The sequence below is a fragment of the Pochonia chlamydosporia genome, chromosome 1 (genome assembly GCF_001653235.2).
Source record: "Pochonia chlamydosporia 170 chromosome 1, whole genome shotgun sequence".
In the NCBI taxonomy this organism is placed as follows: domain Eukaryota; kingdom Fungi; phylum Ascomycota; class Sordariomycetes; order Hypocreales; family Clavicipitaceae; genus Pochonia; species Pochonia chlamydosporia.
The window spans coordinates 6,474,510-6,494,857 of record NC_035790.1 but is presented as its reverse complement, the minus strand read 5'-3'; the positions used below and the strand labels follow the sequence as shown (position 1 = coordinate 6,494,857).

Genomic DNA, 20,348 nt, shown 5'->3' with positions numbered 1-20,348 from the left:
TATCTCGAATCATGTCAAGTGGTGGTACGTCGGCGGTGGGGCGAAATGTGGTCAACGCGTCTCACTTTACGCGTTGGGCATCATGCCGTTCACAAAGGCGTAACCCTAACCCTGTCGCATTGCACCATCTCGGGCTGTTCCATTCTCTAACCGCAAAGTTGCAACAGGCACCTGTTTTATTGCTCACGTACGTCATCCTCCATGATAGTATACATGCGTTCGTAGACGCCAACATGCTCCATGCTCGTGCGCCTCTCAAACAACCTCGCTATTGTTATGCAAGCGCCCAATCAGAACATAAAACAATACCGCCCTCGTTCTTCATCTCATTGTCTAACTTTTGCTGTCCCCCCTACCTAAAGGCCATCTTGACATCTGCCCTAGGCCACTCAAATGGTACATCGCCACCATACACGTTCGTCGTTACCTCGCCGATTCTAGTCTCCACATCGAGGTAGAACTTCTCGCACTCAGAAGTCACCTTGGCCACAAGAGCACGGCTGAGAGCAGGGTCGTCGGCATCACCAAAGTGTTTCTCAACCCGTTTTCGCAAGGCTTCAATGCCCTTGCGGACTTCTTTCGAGTCAAAGTTGCCGAGAATTTTGTTGAATATGGCCCTGTCATTGGATGGCTGCCGTGCAATAGCGGTAGGAGACTTCCCCGTCTGTATTTGTGCTTCAATGTTTTCGAGGTAGTCCAGGAGCTTGCCGAGGGGTCTGCGCATAACAGCACCAAGGTACAGGTCCATGTGCTCGTGATACTCGGTGTTGGCTTGGTCCTTCCACTCTTCCAGAATTTCCAGACCGCGAGTGTCCGTGTCCTCTAGGAAGTGGTTCATGTTCTCAATGAGAAGAATATGGAAGTTGAGTGCTTCCTTGTCCTCAGGATCAGCACCGCCCGTCGCCACACCAACAACGGCGGGCCGCTCTCGGGCAATGACCATGAGCGAGTCAAACATGGACTTGAGAATGCGTTCGTACTCGCGGTTGATCATACGTCGTAGGGCCAGGTTCGGATCCAGCCCGCTGACCATATTCTCGACAGCCGTCATGAAGGCTGGGAAAACCCGGAAGAAGGAAATAACCCCCTTCCGTTTATTGATCTTGACTTTCGTTTCCTCAATTGCCTTGATTTGTTCTTCGACAAACTTGCTAAAACGACCTTCTAGCAAGCTGTGAAGCTTTTGCAGTAATGTGTTCAAGTAATCTTGGTTAGACTGGCTGATTTCGGATAGCTTCTTTTCAAGCACGGCCAGAATACCAACGCCTTGTCTGCACGCACTATCAGTATTACGCTCAGCCAAATTCACAGTCCGTAGGATAACTTACAAGGGATCTTGCGCAATGACCCATTCCATGAGCCGCTGCAGCTCGGACTCGAGGAAGGCAAAGATCACCTCCATGGAACGAGTCACTCTTCGAGCCAGTTCACGATCTGGCTCCATAAGACGGTGACGCTTCAAGTCACCTCCGCGGCGATCTCGAGGTGCGTTTACAGCTACAGTATCAGTAAAGTCGCCCTGTTCCAAAGTAGTGGCGTGAAAGAAGTCAATAATGAAGTTCTGTTCCATCTCAACCAGCGGTAGCAAATCGTCCAGTACACCAGAGAACACCTCATACGGGAAACTTCTGCTATCGGTGGTGGTGGGTGACTTCTCTGTGCTGGAACGGTTGCTGTTGTCTGCCAGGGGCGACCGGAGAGCTCTGGCCAATGTTTGACTACGCTTCACTGTCATCTTTCTGGCCGCCGTCGCGACACCTTCCTGTTGCTTCTCGACCTGCGACGAGAAGAGCAATTCGGTTTCTTCTCCTGTCATTTTTCTAGCATTCTTGCGCCAAATGTTGATGACATTTTGGAACTGGCCCTTGTACAACGGGTGACTCTTGTCCTGATAGACCTGGAGAAGGCGATTCCAGTTGTCCAGATCAACGTCACGCGCGTACAACATCAGGGGACTATACTTCCAGAGGAACTCCCGGCCGGCATCGTAATGAGAGGCGTCTACTTTCTTGGAGAGAGCGCCTTCAAGCGCACGTTTTGTGCCAGCGTACGACTCATCGAACTGTCGGCCCATAAACTCAATTAGTCGTCGCATAAAGTATGCGCTTTCTTGAAGGTACATTTCCTTCTTTTCTTGCACGATTCTCATATTGTCATAGTCGGTATTGAACGCAGGCGTCTGATCAGCCTTGGGTTGGGCACTTGGTGTTGGCTCAACACCGCCCAATGACGGGTCAATTTTGACCATGGCTTTGAAAAGTGTAACGAGGGCTGCCTCAACGTCCTCGAGGCCCCGAAGGTTGTCCAAGGGTGCAAGGCGCAGAGCTTCTAGGTCTCCAGATGTAATGGCGCATGTCTCTAGGAGTGACTCCAATTCTTTCTTTAGAAGCTTTTGATTCGCTGTTTGAACTTGCAGGCCCTGGCCCTGAGCTTCGATGTACGTAATATCTTCCGACAGAGTCTAGGAGTTTGTAAATGTTAGATACAGTGATGAACCCTAGATACTTGATGGGCTTGTTCAATCTTACCGAAAGTTCGACAGAGTAGAGCGTGAGCAGATTGTCCAGCTCTTCGCACTCTCCCATGGCCAAGTCGATGCCTCGTTTGATCGCTTCGACTCGATCATCTTCCTCCTGGAACCTGGCGAGCCAACCACCAGCTTGCGCTTTGTTGATCTCTCGTTCCAAATCTGCCTTCATGTCCTCTGAGGAATGGGACCGCATTCCCTGCCCGGGTACCCAGCCAAAATAGTCTAGCCACTTGCCAAATTCCTCACTTCTGTCATCGAGAAGACTTGGGTCGATACCGAGACTCTGCAGATACTTCGCGTCGTTTCCTGTCACAACAGATCTTCGAGGTGCTTCTTTGGGCGCCTCTTCCTTCTTGTCTTCTTTAGCCTTGCCTGGCTCAACAACCGTGGATTGGCTGGAGTTTGGAATAGTAAGGGTAACCTCTGGAACTTCTCCGGCAGGGGCTGGAACCGGGGTTTGGGTAACGATGGGTGCGGGCTTCGGGCTTTGCTTTGGTGTATCCGCAGGTTTAGGAACCTCAGGAGTGACTGGCCTGGGTGGTGCAGGCACAACGCCAGTTATGCCATCAGGTCCTTCGGACTTGATTTGCGCCTGGCGCAAACGGTCTCCAGCACCGCCAGGTCTTGGACGAAATGCCGAAGCAGCTGAGGCAGCTTTCCAGAGCACCCCAGCAATGTCACCCTTTGACTTCTTCTGTCGAATCATTGGACCCAAACCCGGTCGCACGTCTTCATCTGGATCAGCCGCTGGTTCAGGAACAGCACCAACGTCGCTCGCAGTTGATGCCGGCAATGAGATTGTGGAGTTGTTGGTTGGTTCTGGGGGTGGTTCGGGTTTGGCACTCTCCGATTTGGACTTATCCAGCGGCGGTACGGCAGGAGAAGGTATGGCTCGGTCTGCTGGTAATGGTGGTGGCTGGCTCGTGTCTTTTCTGGGTGACATCCTATCACTGCTCCTAGGTGGTGGAGCGACAGGTTCCCTTCTTGCTGTTGGACTATTCAGCGGTGGAGGGACAAGATCGCGGTCTTGAGGCCTTGAGGGATCCATTGGCGGCCGCCGTCTCTCCGGCGGTGGTTTGCCTTCAGCTTGAGGCGGACCTTGCGGGGGAGGCGTAGGAAGTGGTTCTTGTGGTGGTTCAGACGGTTCTCGGGGTTCGCCAAATCGTCCAAATGCTGCGGGCCCATTCATGCCATTACGAGAACGAGGCGGTTGACTTGACGTATCTTCGCTTCTTGCGGTGGTAAACGAGTTGGCCACAGAATCCTGACTCTTGTTTTGCTGATTTGTCCACCTTGGACCTGTGCGATCCCTTGACATGGCTGAGTCGAAACTCCCCGCAGGCGAGTTGCTGCCATTCATCGGTGGTCGCATAGCTGCAGGGCTCTTCTGGAAGCGGATGGGATCAGGCGTGCCTGATGAAGCCGATGGCGCCGATGGCGCCGGAGGCGGAGCTGAGGAACCCGGTGGAATACTCGGAGCTGACGAACCTGACGCTACACTTTGCTGGCTAGGAGTCTGCTCCAGTGGAGGCGGTCGTGGTGCAGGTCCAGTAGCAGGTCGTCTTCCGGCTCCTACCACTTGTTCCAGCTCTTTCTGGTCGAAGCCAGCCAGCTCGGGGACCTTGCCACCGGTATATTTTCCATAGATCTTGATTAAGCTGGCAATAAAGAACTTCTTTTCCTTGTCGGTCTGGGCCTGCCAGTAGTATGGCTTGCCAAGTGTCACCAGGAAGCCAGTATCGCCGCCCCATTCCCGATTGCTGGGGTTCACCTGAGGTCCAGTGAAGGACTCGATGTGGCTCAGGTCATCAAGATTCCAAGTTTTGCCGATTGAAAATGTTCCGTTGGCATTTTCTTTTGATTTATGCATGCGAACTCGACCTGATTTTCGTACTGCTACAATAATAACTCGAGGCTTTTCGGATTCGGGAGATCGAGCTTGCAGTGGTGGGGGACTTGACGGGTGGGAGGAATACTCAATGATTCGAATGTGCGTGATGTAGGTTTCGAGAACTAAATTTTGATGCATTTTCAAGTCAGTTGACTGCTGCCATAACTCTGGTTATGATCGCACGTTGTGCGGGTCGAGTTCCCAATGTGCGATGAGCTACGCCATGCTGTTCACATTTGACCAAGCTCTGGTCACAATACATGGGATGGGAGTAATGGATCAATACTCACGGGAGCCATCCGTATCCTTCTTGCTAAAACAGCTTTCGATTAAACGGCGCTTCTCATCTTCAAATCGCTCCGCCCTCGTGGCGGCAGGGCCAGGGCCGGCCCCATTTGCGCGGTCCATCTATCTGAATGCGCGTCGTCGGGCGAGATCATGAAGGAGAGGAGAGGGCGGAGATAGGAGGCGGGAGCATGATCGACGAGAGGCGGACAGCAGAGCTAATGTATGCGCGTCGCAGCGTCGATATGCTGCACTGGTTTGAGTAGAGTGATGGTGAAGATTCTGTGGCTCGGTAATTATGGATATCTGTAAATGGCGTTGATGAGGTAGGACAAGTATCAGGAGGGCTGATGACAGAACTGATCGAACTGGATCAAATGGACCAGCCAAACTGGACTTGGCTTGATTTGACCGTCTGGTGCTAGCATGGGTCTGGTCTGGTGCGAAGTGTTGGTTTGAGGTGACCTGGAAGTGGGCAGGAAGGTGCAGCTCCATTGCTTCTGGTTGGTCCATGTCCACACTTGAGGGGGCCCCTTTCGTCAAGCTCCAGCAACGCGGAGTTGGAATTGCTGGCTCATCATCTATCAAGTCTTCAATTCCCAATATTTCTTCAGGATTCATCAGCGGGGCCCGAACTTTTTGCATTGCAAAGTGCATAAAGCGCATCTACCGACCCTGAGGACTGCTGACGCCCTCGTCGTCATCAAGGACTTGAGTAATTACGTCGAAAGTGCATATGCTCATTGCTATGCATGATTTTCTGCACAAAATCACACATTCTCAACATATCCAGACCACGCCCTCGATGTTGACCTACGCACTGACCAAGAAGAGAGACGCGTATATCAGATTCGACAAGATCAATTAGGCATGTCTTACAACCAGCAAGTCCCTGCACCTCACATCTCAAACCAATCGTGGACCTACAATTTCCTTCAACTTCTCCAAATCCATTGCCTCAACCGTCCTGCCTTTGAAACCAGTCATTGTCTCGGCCATGCAGATGCTATTGTAAATCGCCTCCTCTGTAGCATCTGCCGCTGCCTCAAACAAGCAGTTAATCGAGTCATTGTCACTCATTTGAACAGCTCTCGGCAACGGCTTATACTGGTCTACCGGTGGCCCGCCCTGTCCTTGCATCGAGAATTCCTGAAAGGCAATCTTGTTTGCTGTCGAAAAAGCGAGGAAAATGTCGCCAGATGAATTGTTGCCGTAACCGCCAACCTTACCAAGACCAACTGTGGCACGCGTTGCGAGACGCTGGAGCTGGATTGGAAGTAGAGGTGCATCTGTCGCTACGATAATGATGATGCTGCCGTCCTTGCGAGGCTCCTTTGATCCACCCTTTGGCGCCTCAGCCTTGGTAGTGTTTCCTTGTTCCTTGAGGATCCGGCCAAGTGGTACGCCGCCGATGTTGAGATTTTCTGGTGAGCCATAGTTGGCTTGCACCAACACCCCAACAGTATACGTGGCTGAGTTGCCATTTATGTCGTATCCGTTGATGGTTCTGCTGCTGGATCCGGTGCCGCCTTTGTAGCGATGGCATAGCATGGCCGTTCCACCGCCAGTGTTTCCCTCTGGTACTCGCTCGGAACTGGCCTTTTCAATGCCTCGGATTATGTGCTCAGGCGTCACGGCAAACTTGCTCTGGTCACTGAGGTAGCCGTCAAAGGTTTCTGCAACCACGGGAAAGATGAATAGATCCATCTCGCCCTCTTCATTAGTGAAGTTACGGAAGGCGTACTCCATGATGCCACGATATCCATCACCAATGGCCGTAGAATTTGTCAGGATGATGGGGGACGTGAGAAGACCAGTCTCGTTGATCCAGTGGGTGCCGGTCATCTCTCCACAGCCATTGAAACGGAACACACCAGCAAAACTTGCATGCTCGTGCCAATCCTTCCTTGGCAGGATTGTAGTGACACCAGTGTTGACATTTTTGTCATCCGTGTGAATGGACTCGGTGTGAACAAGAACACCTGGAACGTCTGTAATGGAGTTGAGGGGTCCAGTCGCCCATTTCCCCAAGGTTAGCTGTGGAAGAACATCTCTGATTCGAGCTCGTCTTGTTGGTGCCATGCTGGTGAGTAAAGTAGGATTGATGGTTGCCGTGATATGATGTATAGAAGTATGTGAAAAGGTTATCCCCAGCCAGCGAATAGTCGTTAGTTGAACTTATTTAATAGCTTCGTCGTAGATTGAACGCGTTGTCCGGTTGTTTTGAACTTATGTGTCAGAAACCCGGCATTTGAGTCATCTGGCCGATGGGCGTGGTGATCTGGGATGGTCGTTATGACAAGATGCAACCAAACTCCCCCAATAGGCAGGAGTTTGAGACTGGCAGGCTTTCCAATTGGGCATATAATAGAAGAATTGTGCCGCTTGTGTACAATGGCGTATTTTGCGCCTGTCACTAGGAGACTTTCTCTACATTCACCTTGCTTGTGAATTGATGCCCTCAGTGTAGGGTACGGTAACCTTGACGCATTGAGAGCTGAGAGCAGTTCTTGGTCTGGTCTGGTCTGTCATGGTGGAGGTGGCGTGTGGGGATGTGACGGAGCTTCCTAGCCATGATCAAAGCTGTGAAGCTTTGAAGGTTGAAGTCAAGCAAGTACCAAACTACGACTCTTTTTCAGAACAATTTTCTGTCACCACTAATTGCAACGAATGATACTAAAATTCTTGATTTTTTTCTCTTCATATCAAGACCATGGCCGAGATTCCGATTGCCGCGTTGTTGGCCGTCTCCAACTTTCCCCCGCAATCCAACCAGACATTGAATCCACTTGACCTTCACCAAGACTGTCTCGTTTCACACACGGAACTGCACAACTGGAGCTCCATGTCATCAAATGTCAATACCCGAGGCTCAAGCACCTCCGGACCGGTGGACTCCATCTATCCACACCATCACCACCTCCATTCTCACACCACGCCTCCAACTTGATTTCTTCTCTACTCCCCCAACCCAACAGACCAGGAGTACCAATTAAGCTTCTGCTGCTGCCCACATACCGCCATGGTCGCCCCTGTCCGAGTTATACCCAACGTAAGCAACTGCCCTGCTCGCAAGTTCTTTTTGAAACATTATTAACAGATATATGCAACAGGCTGCGAAGCGGGCAACTAGCCTCCTTCGCACCATTCAATATACACATCCGCCTTCATGTCCATGTCATTCAAACCCAGGCTACCACAAGGCTCCTCCTTCTATTGTCCCGCGGGCAAGGGAGGCAGGTCGCCGGCGGTATGCCACCCCAACATCAGTCAATCAAGAACTGAAGGAGTATGCATTTGAGATGGCCGCTTCATCTATTCGCTTTGGTCCCGGTGTGACGCAGGAAGTTGGCATGGACTTCAAGAACATGGGCGCTAAGAAGGTGTGCGTTGTTACAGATCCCACTGTTGACAAATTGGATGCCATGAGACAGGTTAGAGAGGGCTTGACGAGAGAGGGCATCAGCTTCGAAGTCTTTTCCAACGTGAGAATAGAGCCAAAAGACAGCTCGTAAGTCAACTTTTTTCTTAAATCTCTCTCGTATTTGCCTAAACTTCAATATAAGCAATAGTCAAGGCTAACTTGTATGCAGGATCAAGGAAGCTATCGATTGGGTTCGCCCTTACCAGCCAGATGCCTTCCTTGCTGTTGGCGGCGGTTCAGTAATGGATACAGCAAAACTCATGAATCTTTACTTGAACTACCCCGACGCTGACTTTTTGGACTTTGTCAATGCCCCCCTTGGCAAGGGTCGTCCTGTCGACAAGCCCCTTCATCCGCTTATTGCCGTTCCTACCACCGCTGGCACTGGAAGTGAGACCACTGGCACAGCCATCTTTGATCTTGTATCCAAACGGGCCAAGACTGGTGTCGCGCACAGAAACCTGAAGCCTACGCTGGGAATATGTGATCCTATCAATACCAGAACCATGCCCGCTGCTGTCAAGGCCAGCTCCGGTCTGGATGTGCTCTGCCACTCGCTCGAGTCCTGGACAGCAATCCCCTACCATGAGCGTACTCCTCGGCCACCCAATCCCATCATGAGACCTGCGTATCAGGGCGCCAATCCTATTTCTGACGTGTTCTCGTTTCATGCTCTTCGCCGCACTGTCAAATACCTGCCTCGAGCAGTCAAGGACCCCGATGACTTTGAGGCACAGAGTGAGATGCTTCTTGCAGCTACTCTCGCTGGCGTCGGCTTTGGAAATGCTGGTGTCCACTTGTGTCACGGTACGTAATATTTGCAAACATTGCCAAAGTGCAATCGTTCTGGGAACTTTCATACTGATATTTCTATCTAGGCATGTCTTATCCCATCTCTGGACAGAACCCAGGATACAGGCACGCTGGCTACGAAGTTGCCGCACCACTGATTCCGCACGGTGTCTCTGTCGCTGTTTCCGCTCCTGCCGTCTTTAGATTCACTGCTGCATCTAACCCCCAGAGACATCTTGAAGCTGCAGAGGCTTTCGGCGTTGATACTTCCAACGTGAAGTTGGAGAGTGCTGGTGAGGTTCTGGCTGAGGCGTTGACCAAGTTCCTTGCAGACCTAGGTGACCAGCCTGCGGGTCTCAAGGACCTTGGCTTTGGCAACGAGCACATCGATGCTCTTGTCGAAGGTACCATTCCTCAGGCTCGTGTGCTCATGCTGGCTCCCGGACTGGACAAGGAACTGCAGACTGAGAAGGAGCAGCTTCGGGGACTCTTTGAGGATGCAATGAGCCACTAAGCATTATGTACAAGTGTAGCATAGCCCCATTGACATATAGGAATTGACTTTTGTAATGTCGTATTCTGCCGCTCGCTGTGAGAAATCACTTAAATTTGTCCGGGTTGCTGGGTATCATCTTCTTCAAAACCGCAATCTGCTTCACTAGCCCCAATTTCCGCATATCTGTGACCCCACGATTATCCAATCGTCGTAAGCCGTCCGAGTAAACCACGGTATGATCTGGCAGGACTTCACCAGGAGCAATGATAGACCTGTGCGTGATTGTGCAGCCCCGTCCAATCTTGGCGCCACTGCCAATTTTGCATCCGACTTGCAAGGTGGTCCCCTCGCCAATTTCCGTATCACCAGCCTCGATGACTGTTCCAACCTCAACTACAACGTAGTCTCCGAGTGCAACACCTCCCGGTTTGGCAGTATCCAGGTCGGCGGGACGTGCCCCAATGTGAGCTCGCTCGTGAATGATGCACCGCCTGCCGATAAGTATGCTACCGATATTCGACTCGAATCGAGCTCGAGGGTGCACTACAGTCTCAGACTGCATAGTAATGGAATGTGTGCCTTGGAGAATTGCATTGTCGGATATAGTGAGGGACGACGAGAAGTTGACTGGTGGCTTTGGACCACTTCGATCTATGGCTGGCAGGATGGAATGTCGTTTGCTGGACATGGTTGAGCTTGGTGAATACACCGGCCTATATTAATTTAGGCGTTTTTGTTTCCATAAAACTTCTCGTCATTTTCTTGACGGTGGAAAGCTTGCAGCCTAGGCTCAAATGCTGTTATAGGCCGTGTATGGTGCTAAGGGTAGATTGTAAAAGTCCGTGGAGCTCTCCGATGGACACCGAGATTGACTTGGGGGAGAACAGCTGGAGGAATTGGGAAGGGGAACTGTGGAGCTTCCCTCGCTAACTGGACAGATAGACAGTACCTCGTTCAGAGTCTAAATGACCTGAGGTTCAGCAGTAGCGGTTAACTGAATAGCTAGTGTACCCACAAGTAGCATTGGCCAACCAGATCATCTGCAATTCTGACGCTTACATTGGACAAATCTCGCCGCGAAGTGCCGCACAGCACCTCTACGACAAATCCACGACCTCACCCTCTCAACCTCGAATCCGCCGCCCAACCGGACAACGACGCAATGCTGTCCACGAGAGCGGCGCCAAACAAGGCCGTGAGCCTCTCGCGGACCGCCGTCAGGGGCCTCGCCACCGTGCAGGATGGCACCCCCAAGCGGACTTACGGGGGTCTCAAGGACCAAGATCGTATTTTCCAGAATCTCTACGGCCGATTCCCCGCCGACCTGAAGAGCGCGAAGAAGATGGGCGATTGGCATAAGACGAAGGAGATTATACTCAAGGGCCACGATTGGATCATCAACGAGGTCAAGGCCTCCGGTTTGCGAGGACGTGGAGGTGCCGGCTTCCCATCTGGTCTGAAATGGGTATGTTTGCTTTATCTATTCTGCATCAATGGTGCCTCGAGGGGACTCAATTCTAATCCAATTGGCTCTGCCAATGTGTAGTCTTTCATGAACTTCAAGGACTGGGACAAGGACACCAAACCCCGATACCTTGTCGTCAACGCTGATGAGGGCGAGCCTGGAACTTGCAAGGACCGCGAAATTATGCGAAAGGACCCCCACAAGCTCGTCGAAGGCTGCCTCGTCGCTGGCCGAGCCATGAACGCCACTGCTGCCTACATTTATATCCGAGGTGAATTCGTCTACGAGGCTGCCGTCTTGCAGAATGCCATCAACGAGGCTTACCAGGACGGGCTGATCGGAAAGAATGCCTGTGGTTCTGGCTACGACTTCGACGTGTTCATCCACCGCGGTGGCGGTGCCTACGTTTGTGGCGAGGAGACTTCTTTGATTGAGTCTCTCGAGGGCAAGCCTGGCAAACCCCGTCTTAAGCCCCCTTTCCCCGCTGCCGTCGGTCTGTTCGGATGCCCTTCGACTGTCGCCAACGTTGAGACTGTGGCCGTTGCACCTACCATTTGCCGCCGTGGAGGAAACTGGTTTGCCGGCTTTGGCCGCGAGCGTAACCAAGGCACCAAGCTGTTTTGCATCTCTGGTCATGTCAACAATCCTTGCACGGTCGAGGAAGAGATGTCCATCCCCCTGCGTGAGCTGATTGACAAGCACTGCGGTGGTGTCCGTGGTGGTTGGGATAACCTCTTGGCCATTATTCCCGGTGGTTCATCTACCCCGATTCTACCCAAGAGTGTTTGCGACGATCAGCTTATGGACTTTGACGCCTTGAAGGATAGCCAGTCCGGTCTTGGTACTGCTGCCGTTATCGTCATGGACAAGAGCACCGATGTTGTCCGTGCCATTTCTCGACTCAGCCACTTCTACAGACACGAGAGTTGCGGCCAGTGCACCCCTTGCCGTGAGGGAAGCAAATGGACTGAACAGATCATGTCTCGATTCGAGCGTGGCCAGGGACGGGAGCGAGAAATTGATATGCTTCAGGAGTTGACGAAGCAAGTTGAAGGACACACTATCTGCGGTAAGCAAAGCATTAAACTCTGCCCACTTCCATCTACATCAAATGAGAATAGTAGCGCTGACCTGATTACCCTTTAGCTTTGGGTGAAGCATTTGCCTGGCCTATCCAGGGTCTTATCCGCCACTTCCGACCCGAGTTGGAGGCTAGAATGCAGAAGTTTGCCCAGGAGAATGGTGGGGCAGCTCTGGCAGGTGGATGGGACTCCAATGCGAGGTCACAAGGCAAGCTTGTGTCTCCAGGTCAGTAATTATAAAAGAACGTTTTGTCCATCTAGATTAGACTCGGGGAAAGGCTGGGGAGGAGAAGAGAGGTGGACGCTTCGGAGCGCGTAAGCTTTTTGTTTGGTAGCTCCATACCTACGTCTGGCAAATCTGTAAATGTACAGATGCTGCTGGAGTTGTATTTACTATGTTCTAAATGCGATTATATCGTTGCGTAATGCCATGGTCTGTACGTGAGACATTTGTCCCATGCTATTACATCTTTCTGCATAGAACATGGGCCCATTCTCGCTCCCGCGACAAGCCGACAGCATCGGGCAATCGGAAGTCCGTTTCCCGAATCAACTCCCGACGCCGATGAAGACATTTACAGTTTGAATCTACCACAGGGCGCATGCATTATTTAAGTTACATCCTGGTGAGATGTGCAGCTCTAAACGGGAAAAGCGGCCGTTTCCCCTCAAAGTGGCGACCAGTAACGGATCATCCCGATGACCGGAAGGGACGGAGTGAGACGATGATTTGTATTTCTGATGCAGAGGTGCGCCGATGGGTAAATTTATGAACATGGTAGTATATCATAGTTTTTGGTATGAAAATATTTTGCAGTTGTGAGATTGTCTATATAATACTTACCCTTCGGCCAGTACCGTCGAACGGCCTGTTCAACGATACATTATCTGCCACACCTCTCGTATGTAACACCATGGCATCTACACCCACAATAAGCATCGAGCTTCCAAAGGGCAAAATCACGGCGCTACAAACAGATGGTCTCATAATAGCCCGCTGTGTTCCTTACGCCCAAGCCAAGCGTTTCCAGCCGCCACAACCTATTCCACCATGGCACTCAACCAAGGACTACACCAAGCCAGGTCCCATATGCCCACAGCCAAAATCCCGTCTCGATGCCCTCAACGGTCCCATTGCCGAAGGACGCACAATGTCAGAAGACTGTCTCTGCGTCAGCGTCTTCGCACCAGCATCTAAACCTCAATCTGCACCGGTAATGGTCTTCCTTCACGGAGGAGGGTACTCCACTGGAGCAGGAGACCTGGATTGCTACTCTGGCGCAAGTCTCGCCAAGAAGGGTGTTGTGGTGGTGACAATCACGTATCGCCTTGGGATATTTGGATACCAACCTATTAAGGGGAGGGCACCTGCGAATCTCGGACTGCTGGATCAAATTGCTGCTTTGAAATGGATCCAAGAGAATATTGAAAGCTTTGGTGGCCATCCTAAGAAGGTTTGTGTATTTGGGGAATCCGCTGGTGCGGACTCTATCTACTGTTTGATGGGGGCGGACAGGACGGAGGGATTATTCCAAAGAGCTATTTTGCAGAGCATGCCTTTGGGCGCTCGATTGATGGATAAAAGTGACATGGTGAATGCCTTGGAGCAACTCGCGTCTGATCTTGTGCCACAGGATAAAGATGAAGCGTCTGTGGAGGAACTGCTAGCGATACAAGGGAAGTTGGCTATGAAGGGGTTGTCTTTTGCATCGGCCGGAATGCCTTTTGGCCCGTTGTTTGGCCACCATCCATTGCCGGATAAGGACTTGTTTAATGAGAAACTGGACGCAACAATTCGCCGGATACCTATTTTCATAGGATACACCAAAGATGAGGGGACGGCCTTTGTACCAATCTTTAATAACATCGACCCCTCCGTACGGCCAAGAGTTGAATCGTCACCCGCGGAGTACATCAGCAAGGCGTGGTTTCAAGATGATTCGGACAAATTATATCGAAAGATTAGAGATTCAGAACCGCTTGAGAAGCCATGGTTCTACGAGTTCAATATTGCACCCTCACAGAGTCCATGGGGGGCGGCGCATACCGTGGACATGCCGTTCTTGCTTGGGACTTGGGATTGTTGGAAGGACGCGCCAATGATGAAGGGCGAGAATGTACGTGAGGTGGTGGAGAGAGTGGGGGATCAAGTCAAGAGCTTGTGGATTGCGTTTGCGAGGGGGTTAGATGTTGGGAAGACGGAGTTTGTCATTGATGAGAATTTCACGATGTAAGGTCAAAAGTGAGAAGTTGTAAATCGCAAAGCATCATGGACTTTTGGAGTGACTTAGTCACACCAGACATCACTGAGCAATCTGTGTGAGGTGCAACTGAATCTTTGTTAGCGCATTGAATGTGCCTGTAACCATTGAGTTACGAGGTCTCGCAGCATTACTGCTGTGATGAGTCGAGTCCGTCATAGAAGGTCTTGATGCATATGCATGAAGCTGAGAGAGCTGGTTTTGGTCTGGTGCTTTTTGAGTCTTTTGACCGCCAGACCGCGTCAGTGAGCGGAGTTGAGACCAATACAAACAAAAGTCACAAAAGGTACAACATAACGTCTGGAGTTGACTTGTGACTGTGAATATTGTCGAAAGAGTCTGGTAAGACTCTTGCTCATGCCATTCCCATTCAGTTGAGGTGACCGTCTTTGCCGCCAGCAGTACAGAGTTGTCGTCGATCCTTCGGTAGAAAGGTCGATTTGCTCCGCAATTCCCACGCCTAAAGTCTGACTGACCCATGGTCGCCCATTGTTTACCTGCGGGGATACGCGGGGAAGCTTGGCGTGTGCAGATTGGGAACAATGCAACTTTTGAACTTGCAGCCGAGCCAACCACTGGACGTGGTCGGTCAAGGGAGCCAGATGCGGCAGGAAACTTCTGTCATGGTCATCGTGGCGTCTGGTTGGATCTCGGCAGCATGAGTTCTGATTCATGCAAGTCTCGAGCTCGTACTTTCGGCAGTTCTGCGGGCATTCCCCTGTTGGGGCGTCACGCACCAACGGTTGGCATGCAAGCCTACCAGGTAAGTCTTACCATCGGCGTTGTTCTTTGTGTGGTTTAGGGCGATTTCCCGGAGTTGCGTGCGCCTGGCCACTCAACCACTCTCGCGGAGTTTGGCAAGTGCAGCTGCAACACCGCCAGTGAGCCCATCGCTATTCTGCTCCCGGCCGGCTGCACGGTCTGAATTAGAAGGTCCTCCGGTTTGTTGTGATGCCTTCTTGGATTCTTCCGTGGCAGCCGTCAAAAGAGCTGCTTCAGCATCGCCATCATCATCGTCGTCGTCCTCGTCATCCAGGAACTGGAACTGCTTCGGGGCAGATGCGCTAGGTGTGCCCTGACCTGGCGTCCCCTTGGCGGACGATGCACCCGAATCAGTGCCCACGGCAGGCATATCTCTGAGAGGCATTCTCGAGAGAGGCACGGCCTGTTCCAACCGTGAGAGGCGTTCCGCGTCCTGACCGCCTGCACCGGCGTTTTCATGTTGGTATCCCGGCTTAGATTTCTGCAAGCCACGCTTGGCCGCCTTCTTCGCTCGGAACGGCTCCTCGATTGCTGCAGACCATCTTTTCACCTTGATGCCTCCCCATCCACTAATCATTCCAAGTTGTTCCTGGTCGGCATTGATGGCGTTTTTTAAGCTGCCAAAATTGGCAACAAGTGCCACTGCATCTGATTTATTGAGGCTTCGAGGTACAGTCACAAAGTCAACCAATTTATCGGCGTAACTCGAGGCTTGTTGTCCGCGGATGGCGGCGAAGCTTGCATTCTCGTATGACTTGTACAACTCCAAGTACCTTCCTGCTTCGGCAGCGGACCAGCACAAGATAATAGTGACATTGTTCACGAGTGACGTTTTCGAGAGTTCTCGCAGCGAATCTTCATGATTAGGTATGTCCACCATGGTGAGCAGAATACGCAGATTATATTTGCCCTGCAGATTCCGTATGCGTGTATAGATGTATTCGGGGTGGAGTCGGTGATACTTGAGACTGTGAAGGAAATTACTCGGTCAGGTTCCAGTTCGTTCGAGATTTTCTCTTTCAGAGCACTTGTCATACCTTAAAAAGAGGGCACAGGTGGTCAAACCCATGACATAATCAGCTGGTATATCGCTATATTCCCATGGCATCGACCGTATACATGTGAGCACAGGGTTTCCTCGTTGACGAGGAGACACCAATATAGCCGATCCGCCCGTATGTTTCTGTGGAAGAGCCTGTGGGGTTGGTTGTACAATCTTGCTTCCGGACGTCTTGCTTGGCGGTGCCTTGTCCATACGTTGCGGTGTCGGTTGTTGAATTCTCTGGGGCGTCGGTTGCTGAACAGCCCTGCGAGCAGGCTGGGCTGTATCTGTGGCGGCCATGGCCGCAAGGAGGGCGTCATCGGCGCCGTATTCGTCGTCCATTATCCTTCTGTTGAGATTGGACGGACGGGAGGGTTAAAGGTGACGATGTAGACCCTGACGCGGGTTTGGTCTTGGAGGGTGAAAAGCTGAAAGTTCACGATGAGCTTCGGAACGTGACCCGACGGATGTCTGGTGGGCATTGACTAAGAGCTCTTGCCACCCCCACTAAAGGTGCCACTGAAGGAGCAACCAAGGAGCCACTGGACCTCCTGCAGCTACCCTGAACTTTTGGTAGGATTACGAACGCAAGACATCCCAGTGACAGGTCTTGCCCTGATCAACCGGCAACATTGTTGCATTGCATCTTTAGTCTTCGGTGTTCCTTGGTATTTGTTTCATTAGATTTGCCACAAGGCTTGATCTTGGGGATCATATTGGGGTAACTCCAATTTTTTGCGTGTGTCAACACCGGCTTTTGCTATACGCAATTTGTATTCAAGTTGGATCATTATTCTAAATATCATGATGTACTGATCTAAACTCCTCGCTAAACAATCTGACATTTTACAAATTTAGAATCATATCAAATCATACAAATCTTCCCCGTCAACTATCGACCTTCCTCGTCTCCATACTCGCTTTCACTCTCAGCGCCCTCATCCGCAATCGACCTCTGAATGGACCGCAACGCACCTAGCCACGAATCAAACATTGCCCTCGCATTCTGCAGCTCCGGATCCCGCGTCTCCATGGCAGAAATCTGATCTCTCAGCCGCTCATATGCCTCAATCATAACCCAGATCTGAAGCCCAGAAGCGTCTCTCCCCGCACGAGACGAATGGTCCGCAAACGCCGTTGATAACTCGCGGGTGAGCATCTCGAATCCAATTTGGAACCGAAGGGCTTCTGTATCGGGTGATTTAATGTAGTCGTCGTCTTCCCAGTCGTCCTCCTCAGAGGGCGGTGTTGGCGGTGATGAAAACTCCAATGGCTTCACGTACATGGACTCGTCGGGCAATGACACTAGTGTGTCGGTGTCTGATACTGGCGACGGTGATGGAGCAAGTTCGTATCGAGGTCTTGGTTCCTCGAGGAGACCCGCGCCGCGCGGCTCACTGATGGACTGGCGAGGAATAAAGCCGTAATTGTTGTCGAATTCGTGTAAGTGTGGGCTGGCGGTGGCAGGTAGAGGCTTTCGATGGACGACAGGGATGGGAGGAACCTCCGGAATGTCCGTCTCCTCGATTAACGCACGATATTGTCGTGCAATGGTGCGAACGCTTGATTGTCTATTGATGATGGTTTCTTGTCTCTTTTTGGCGGCAGCCATCTCCAGTTGTCCAATCTTGTGGACAGGAGTCTTGGCTCGTCTTCTGACGCCGGATACCGGTCTTGGTCTTGTCGCAGAGGGTGCTCGTCGTATACGATGCTGTGGCGGTTCCATGGTCGAGGGTATTTCTGCCGGCAATTCAAATTGCGGAATCGGAGGAGGTGGCGGAATGCGTTCAGGTTTAGGCATGGGAGGTGAAGAAAGTCGTTCTGGTTGAAACATCGGGGGAGGAGGTGGAGGAGTATGCTGAGGCGGAGGAGGCGGCGCTTCCCGAGGAGGTGCAAGAAATGAATCAAAAATGAATGGCTCAGGCACATAATGAAGCTCAAACTTCTGTTCGTGTTTAGGTTCGTATCTCAGTTCATGGTCTATTGTGACGAGCGAAGGCTTGTATCTCGTGTCCTGGATGACTGGTGATATCGGGACCTCGGGGTTGCCCCAGCTTCCCATCTGCAAGCTGGCCGTCTTGATGACCGAGCTCATATCATTTGCACTCCAATCCTTGAACTCGCCCGCGGGAGCAGAATATCTCGACTTTGTGAAGTATTTGCCTAGCTTCTGTCGAGTTGGTTTTAGGTTGTTGGCCATGGAGATGAGTGAGCGGCGGGAATTCCGACTGGTTGTTGAAGCCGGAGATAATGAGTCGTCACTCGATATCGGACTGATGGGATACTGGAAAGACATTTTGGCTGCGTTGGTTTACGAACTCGCTGTTACACAAGCAAAGGAAAGGAACGGAAGAGGGAGAGAGATGTGTAGTACGAGTGTAGTTCAGCTCATAAGGGCAAACTCGCCAAATGTCCACAAACGTAAAGAATATGCTGTAGATGGCTGTACTGTACACAAAGGGAAATAAGTTGGCATAATGATTCCAGTCAGGAAATCGGATTCGGCGGCCACAGGTTCACCTATATCTAATACGGGGACCATCACACAACTGACACCATGGCAATGCAGGCTACGATCGGGTCACAGCCATGGACCCTACCCTGGTAGATAATAATAAAAGAACCAGACTGGTGGGTACAAAGGTGGTGTCTGGTCTGTTGGTGGCATTTGAGTGGCGGGATTGGATGCCAAATTCATGTGGACTGTGTCGTTGACGTGAGAAAGTTGACATCGTGAGCGTAATCCGGGGGCTGAGTGAGATGCACTGCCTCGGAAAGGGCAAGAGCAGCCTTGACCAGCACTTGAGTGCTAAAGATGGCCCTGGCTGATAAACATGGCGGTGCATGGGCTGCCTGTGGCCCTCAACCAACTACCAGACGGAGTATGTCTGGTGCACTGGTGCTCTGGCTGGGGCTCTCGTGTGGTGAGTGGATCAGCCATCCCATCACTGTGGCGTCAAACTGGATAAAAAAGGTAACAAGCCGGCGTCAATCGGGATCGTCATTCGTCATTGGTCTGTCAAAGTGGAGCACACCGAGGCCCAACACGAGAAACTCAAGCAATTTGATGCCGCCAATGTTTTTCAAAACAACAGTGAACCAACTCAACTTATTCTGTCACACAACATGCAGCGTGATGAGCCTGCTTTCCCTTGTATTCCCGTCTAGCCAATCCCATCTGTTGATATTTCAGTCAACGTTTCTTTAAATACCCATGTCGGTCCCCAATCCGGCGCTCATCTCTCCGACGAAGCGCCATCCACACATCACATCACATCCCGATGCACAGATGCATCCATGATTCCATATAACATTATTACCTTGCCGCCGACACAACAAAGCTCGGTGCACGATATTGGTTTCCGTGCAACTCAACAGTATGAAGTGCATGCTGAGGACTGGGATCTCATCTCCCAGCGGCTATCTTGTGTCTTGTGTCTTGTACCGGCCAAAACGGAGCGTTTAAACCATCCCCGTCTCACTCCGTAGCCCATGACTCGTTCATACATGTAGGTAAAGTACATTCTTGCTCAGATTGTGTCGCGACCCTGTTATGCACACGGATATAAATGCACAGACACTTCATTCGACGTTTTACCTTTGTCTGCAGCTCATGCCGCAATGTCAAATACTCCTCGACCATAATTGAGCAACCCAACAGTCTCATTTTGTGCTTTTGTGCTTTTGTAGGCCAGATTTGAGGTGTGCATGTTTGTGGCTGCTTTGACTACTCACGCTCCAGTCAATCTATTCTTAGACCGGGTGCTGACTGTGCCGACATTGAAACCCACCAATATTGTACAGTATTTGATGCTTACTAGATTGACTTGACTATCTCTAGGCACAGAGTGCTTGGACATACACGGTTTATTGATAGGTGTCGCGGTTGTAAGTCTCAGTGCTCCATGCTAAGCTCACATGGGCATCGGGATATATGAAGGTGATGTACTGCACATATAGCCACATTTCCCCAGAGCTGACTGTCTGTCCCATTTACAACTAGGCTCTAATTGCAGATAAATATATCACCGCAAGCGTCACATCCATTATCAATTACACCCATGCTTGGCTACTTCGTGGTACTTTCGTGATACTATTCTATGGGAATCTGCCGACAACAGTAGGAGCCGAGAACCCAGGTCTGAGCTGTTTATAGTCTCAGAATACTACGCAAGAAGGAGAGAACACTTCCATTTTGGTTGCTATAAGACACTAGTATAGTTGTCACATCAAATATCGCGCTGTATCTGCAGGATGTGGCGCACTCGGTGAACAATTCAATCCAGTGACAAGGTATTTGGATCTTAGATTGCTTTTT

At 51.2% G+C, this 20,348-nt stretch overlaps 8 protein-coding genes across 8 annotated transcripts; 3 read left to right on the top strand and 5 right to left on the bottom strand.

Annotated features, from left to right (window-relative positions):
• Positions 1–352: 352 nt before the first annotated feature.
• On the bottom strand, positions 353–4,559 carry VFPPC_01709 (exocyst complex component Sec3; the record flags this gene model as incomplete). Its single annotated transcript, XM_018281486.1, has 3 exons — positions 353–1,271; positions 1,329–2,461; positions 2,529–4,559. The coding sequence occupies 3 exons, from the start codon at positions 4,557–4,559 to the stop codon at positions 353–355; spliced, it is 4,083 nt and encodes a 1,360-aa protein (XP_018150228.1).
• Positions 4,560–5,612: 1,053 nt separating this feature from the next.
• On the bottom strand, positions 5,613–6,788 carry VFPPC_01708 (peptidase family T4 protein; the record flags this gene model as incomplete). The annotated part of the gene is made up of 1 exon (XM_018281485.1): positions 5,613–6,788. One exon carries the CDS (start codon positions 6,786–6,788, stop codon positions 5,613–5,615), a length of 1,176 nt encoding a protein of 391 aa, XP_018150227.1.
• Positions 6,789–7,728: 940 nt separating this feature from the next.
• Positions 7,729–9,436, top strand: VFPPC_01707 (Fe-containing alcohol dehydrogenase; the record flags this gene model as incomplete). Its single annotated transcript, XM_018281484.1, has 4 exons — positions 7,729–7,758; positions 7,820–8,217; positions 8,300–8,937; positions 9,009–9,436. The coding sequence occupies 4 exons, from the start codon at positions 7,729–7,731 to the stop codon at positions 9,434–9,436; spliced, it is 1,494 nt and encodes a 497-aa protein (XP_018150226.1).
• An 85-nt stretch (positions 9,437–9,521) lies between these two features.
• On the bottom strand, positions 9,522–10,106 carry VFPPC_13140 (trimeric LpxA-like protein; the record flags this gene model as incomplete). Its single annotated transcript, XM_018290917.1, has 1 exon — positions 9,522–10,106. The coding sequence occupies one exon, from the start codon at positions 10,104–10,106 to the stop codon at positions 9,522–9,524; it is 585 nt and encodes a 194-aa protein (XP_018150225.1).
• Positions 10,107–10,580: 474 nt separating this feature from the next.
• On the top strand, positions 10,581–12,199 carry VFPPC_13139 (NADH-ubiquinone oxidoreductase; the record flags this gene model as incomplete). Its single annotated transcript, XM_018290916.1, has 3 exons — positions 10,581–10,883; positions 10,965–11,952; positions 12,030–12,199. The coding sequence occupies 3 exons, from the start codon at positions 10,581–10,583 to the stop codon at positions 12,197–12,199; spliced, it is 1,461 nt and encodes a 486-aa protein (XP_018150224.1).
• A 680-nt stretch (positions 12,200–12,879) lies between these two features.
• Positions 12,880–14,199, top strand: VFPPC_13138 (carboxylesterase type B, active site protein; the record flags this gene model as incomplete). The annotated part of the gene is made up of 1 exon (XM_018290915.1): positions 12,880–14,199. The coding sequence occupies one exon, from the start codon at positions 12,880–12,882 to the stop codon at positions 14,197–14,199; it is 1,320 nt and encodes a 439-aa protein (XP_018150223.1).
• Positions 14,200–15,061: 862 nt separating this feature from the next.
• Positions 15,062–16,372, bottom strand: VFPPC_01706 (mating-type switching protein swi10; the record flags this gene model as incomplete). The annotated part of the gene is made up of 2 exons (XM_018281483.1): positions 15,062–15,956; positions 16,026–16,372. The coding sequence occupies 2 exons, from the start codon at positions 16,370–16,372 to the stop codon at positions 15,062–15,064; spliced, it is 1,242 nt and encodes a 413-aa protein (XP_018150222.1).
• Positions 16,373–16,922: 550 nt separating this feature from the next.
• On the bottom strand, positions 16,923–18,326 carry VFPPC_01705 (C6 transcription factor; the record flags this gene model as incomplete). The annotated part of the gene is made up of 1 exon (XM_018281482.1): positions 16,923–18,326. The coding sequence occupies one exon, from the start codon at positions 18,324–18,326 to the stop codon at positions 16,923–16,925; it is 1,404 nt and encodes a 467-aa protein (XP_018150221.1).
• Between the last annotated feature and the right edge of the window lie 2,022 nt (positions 18,327–20,348).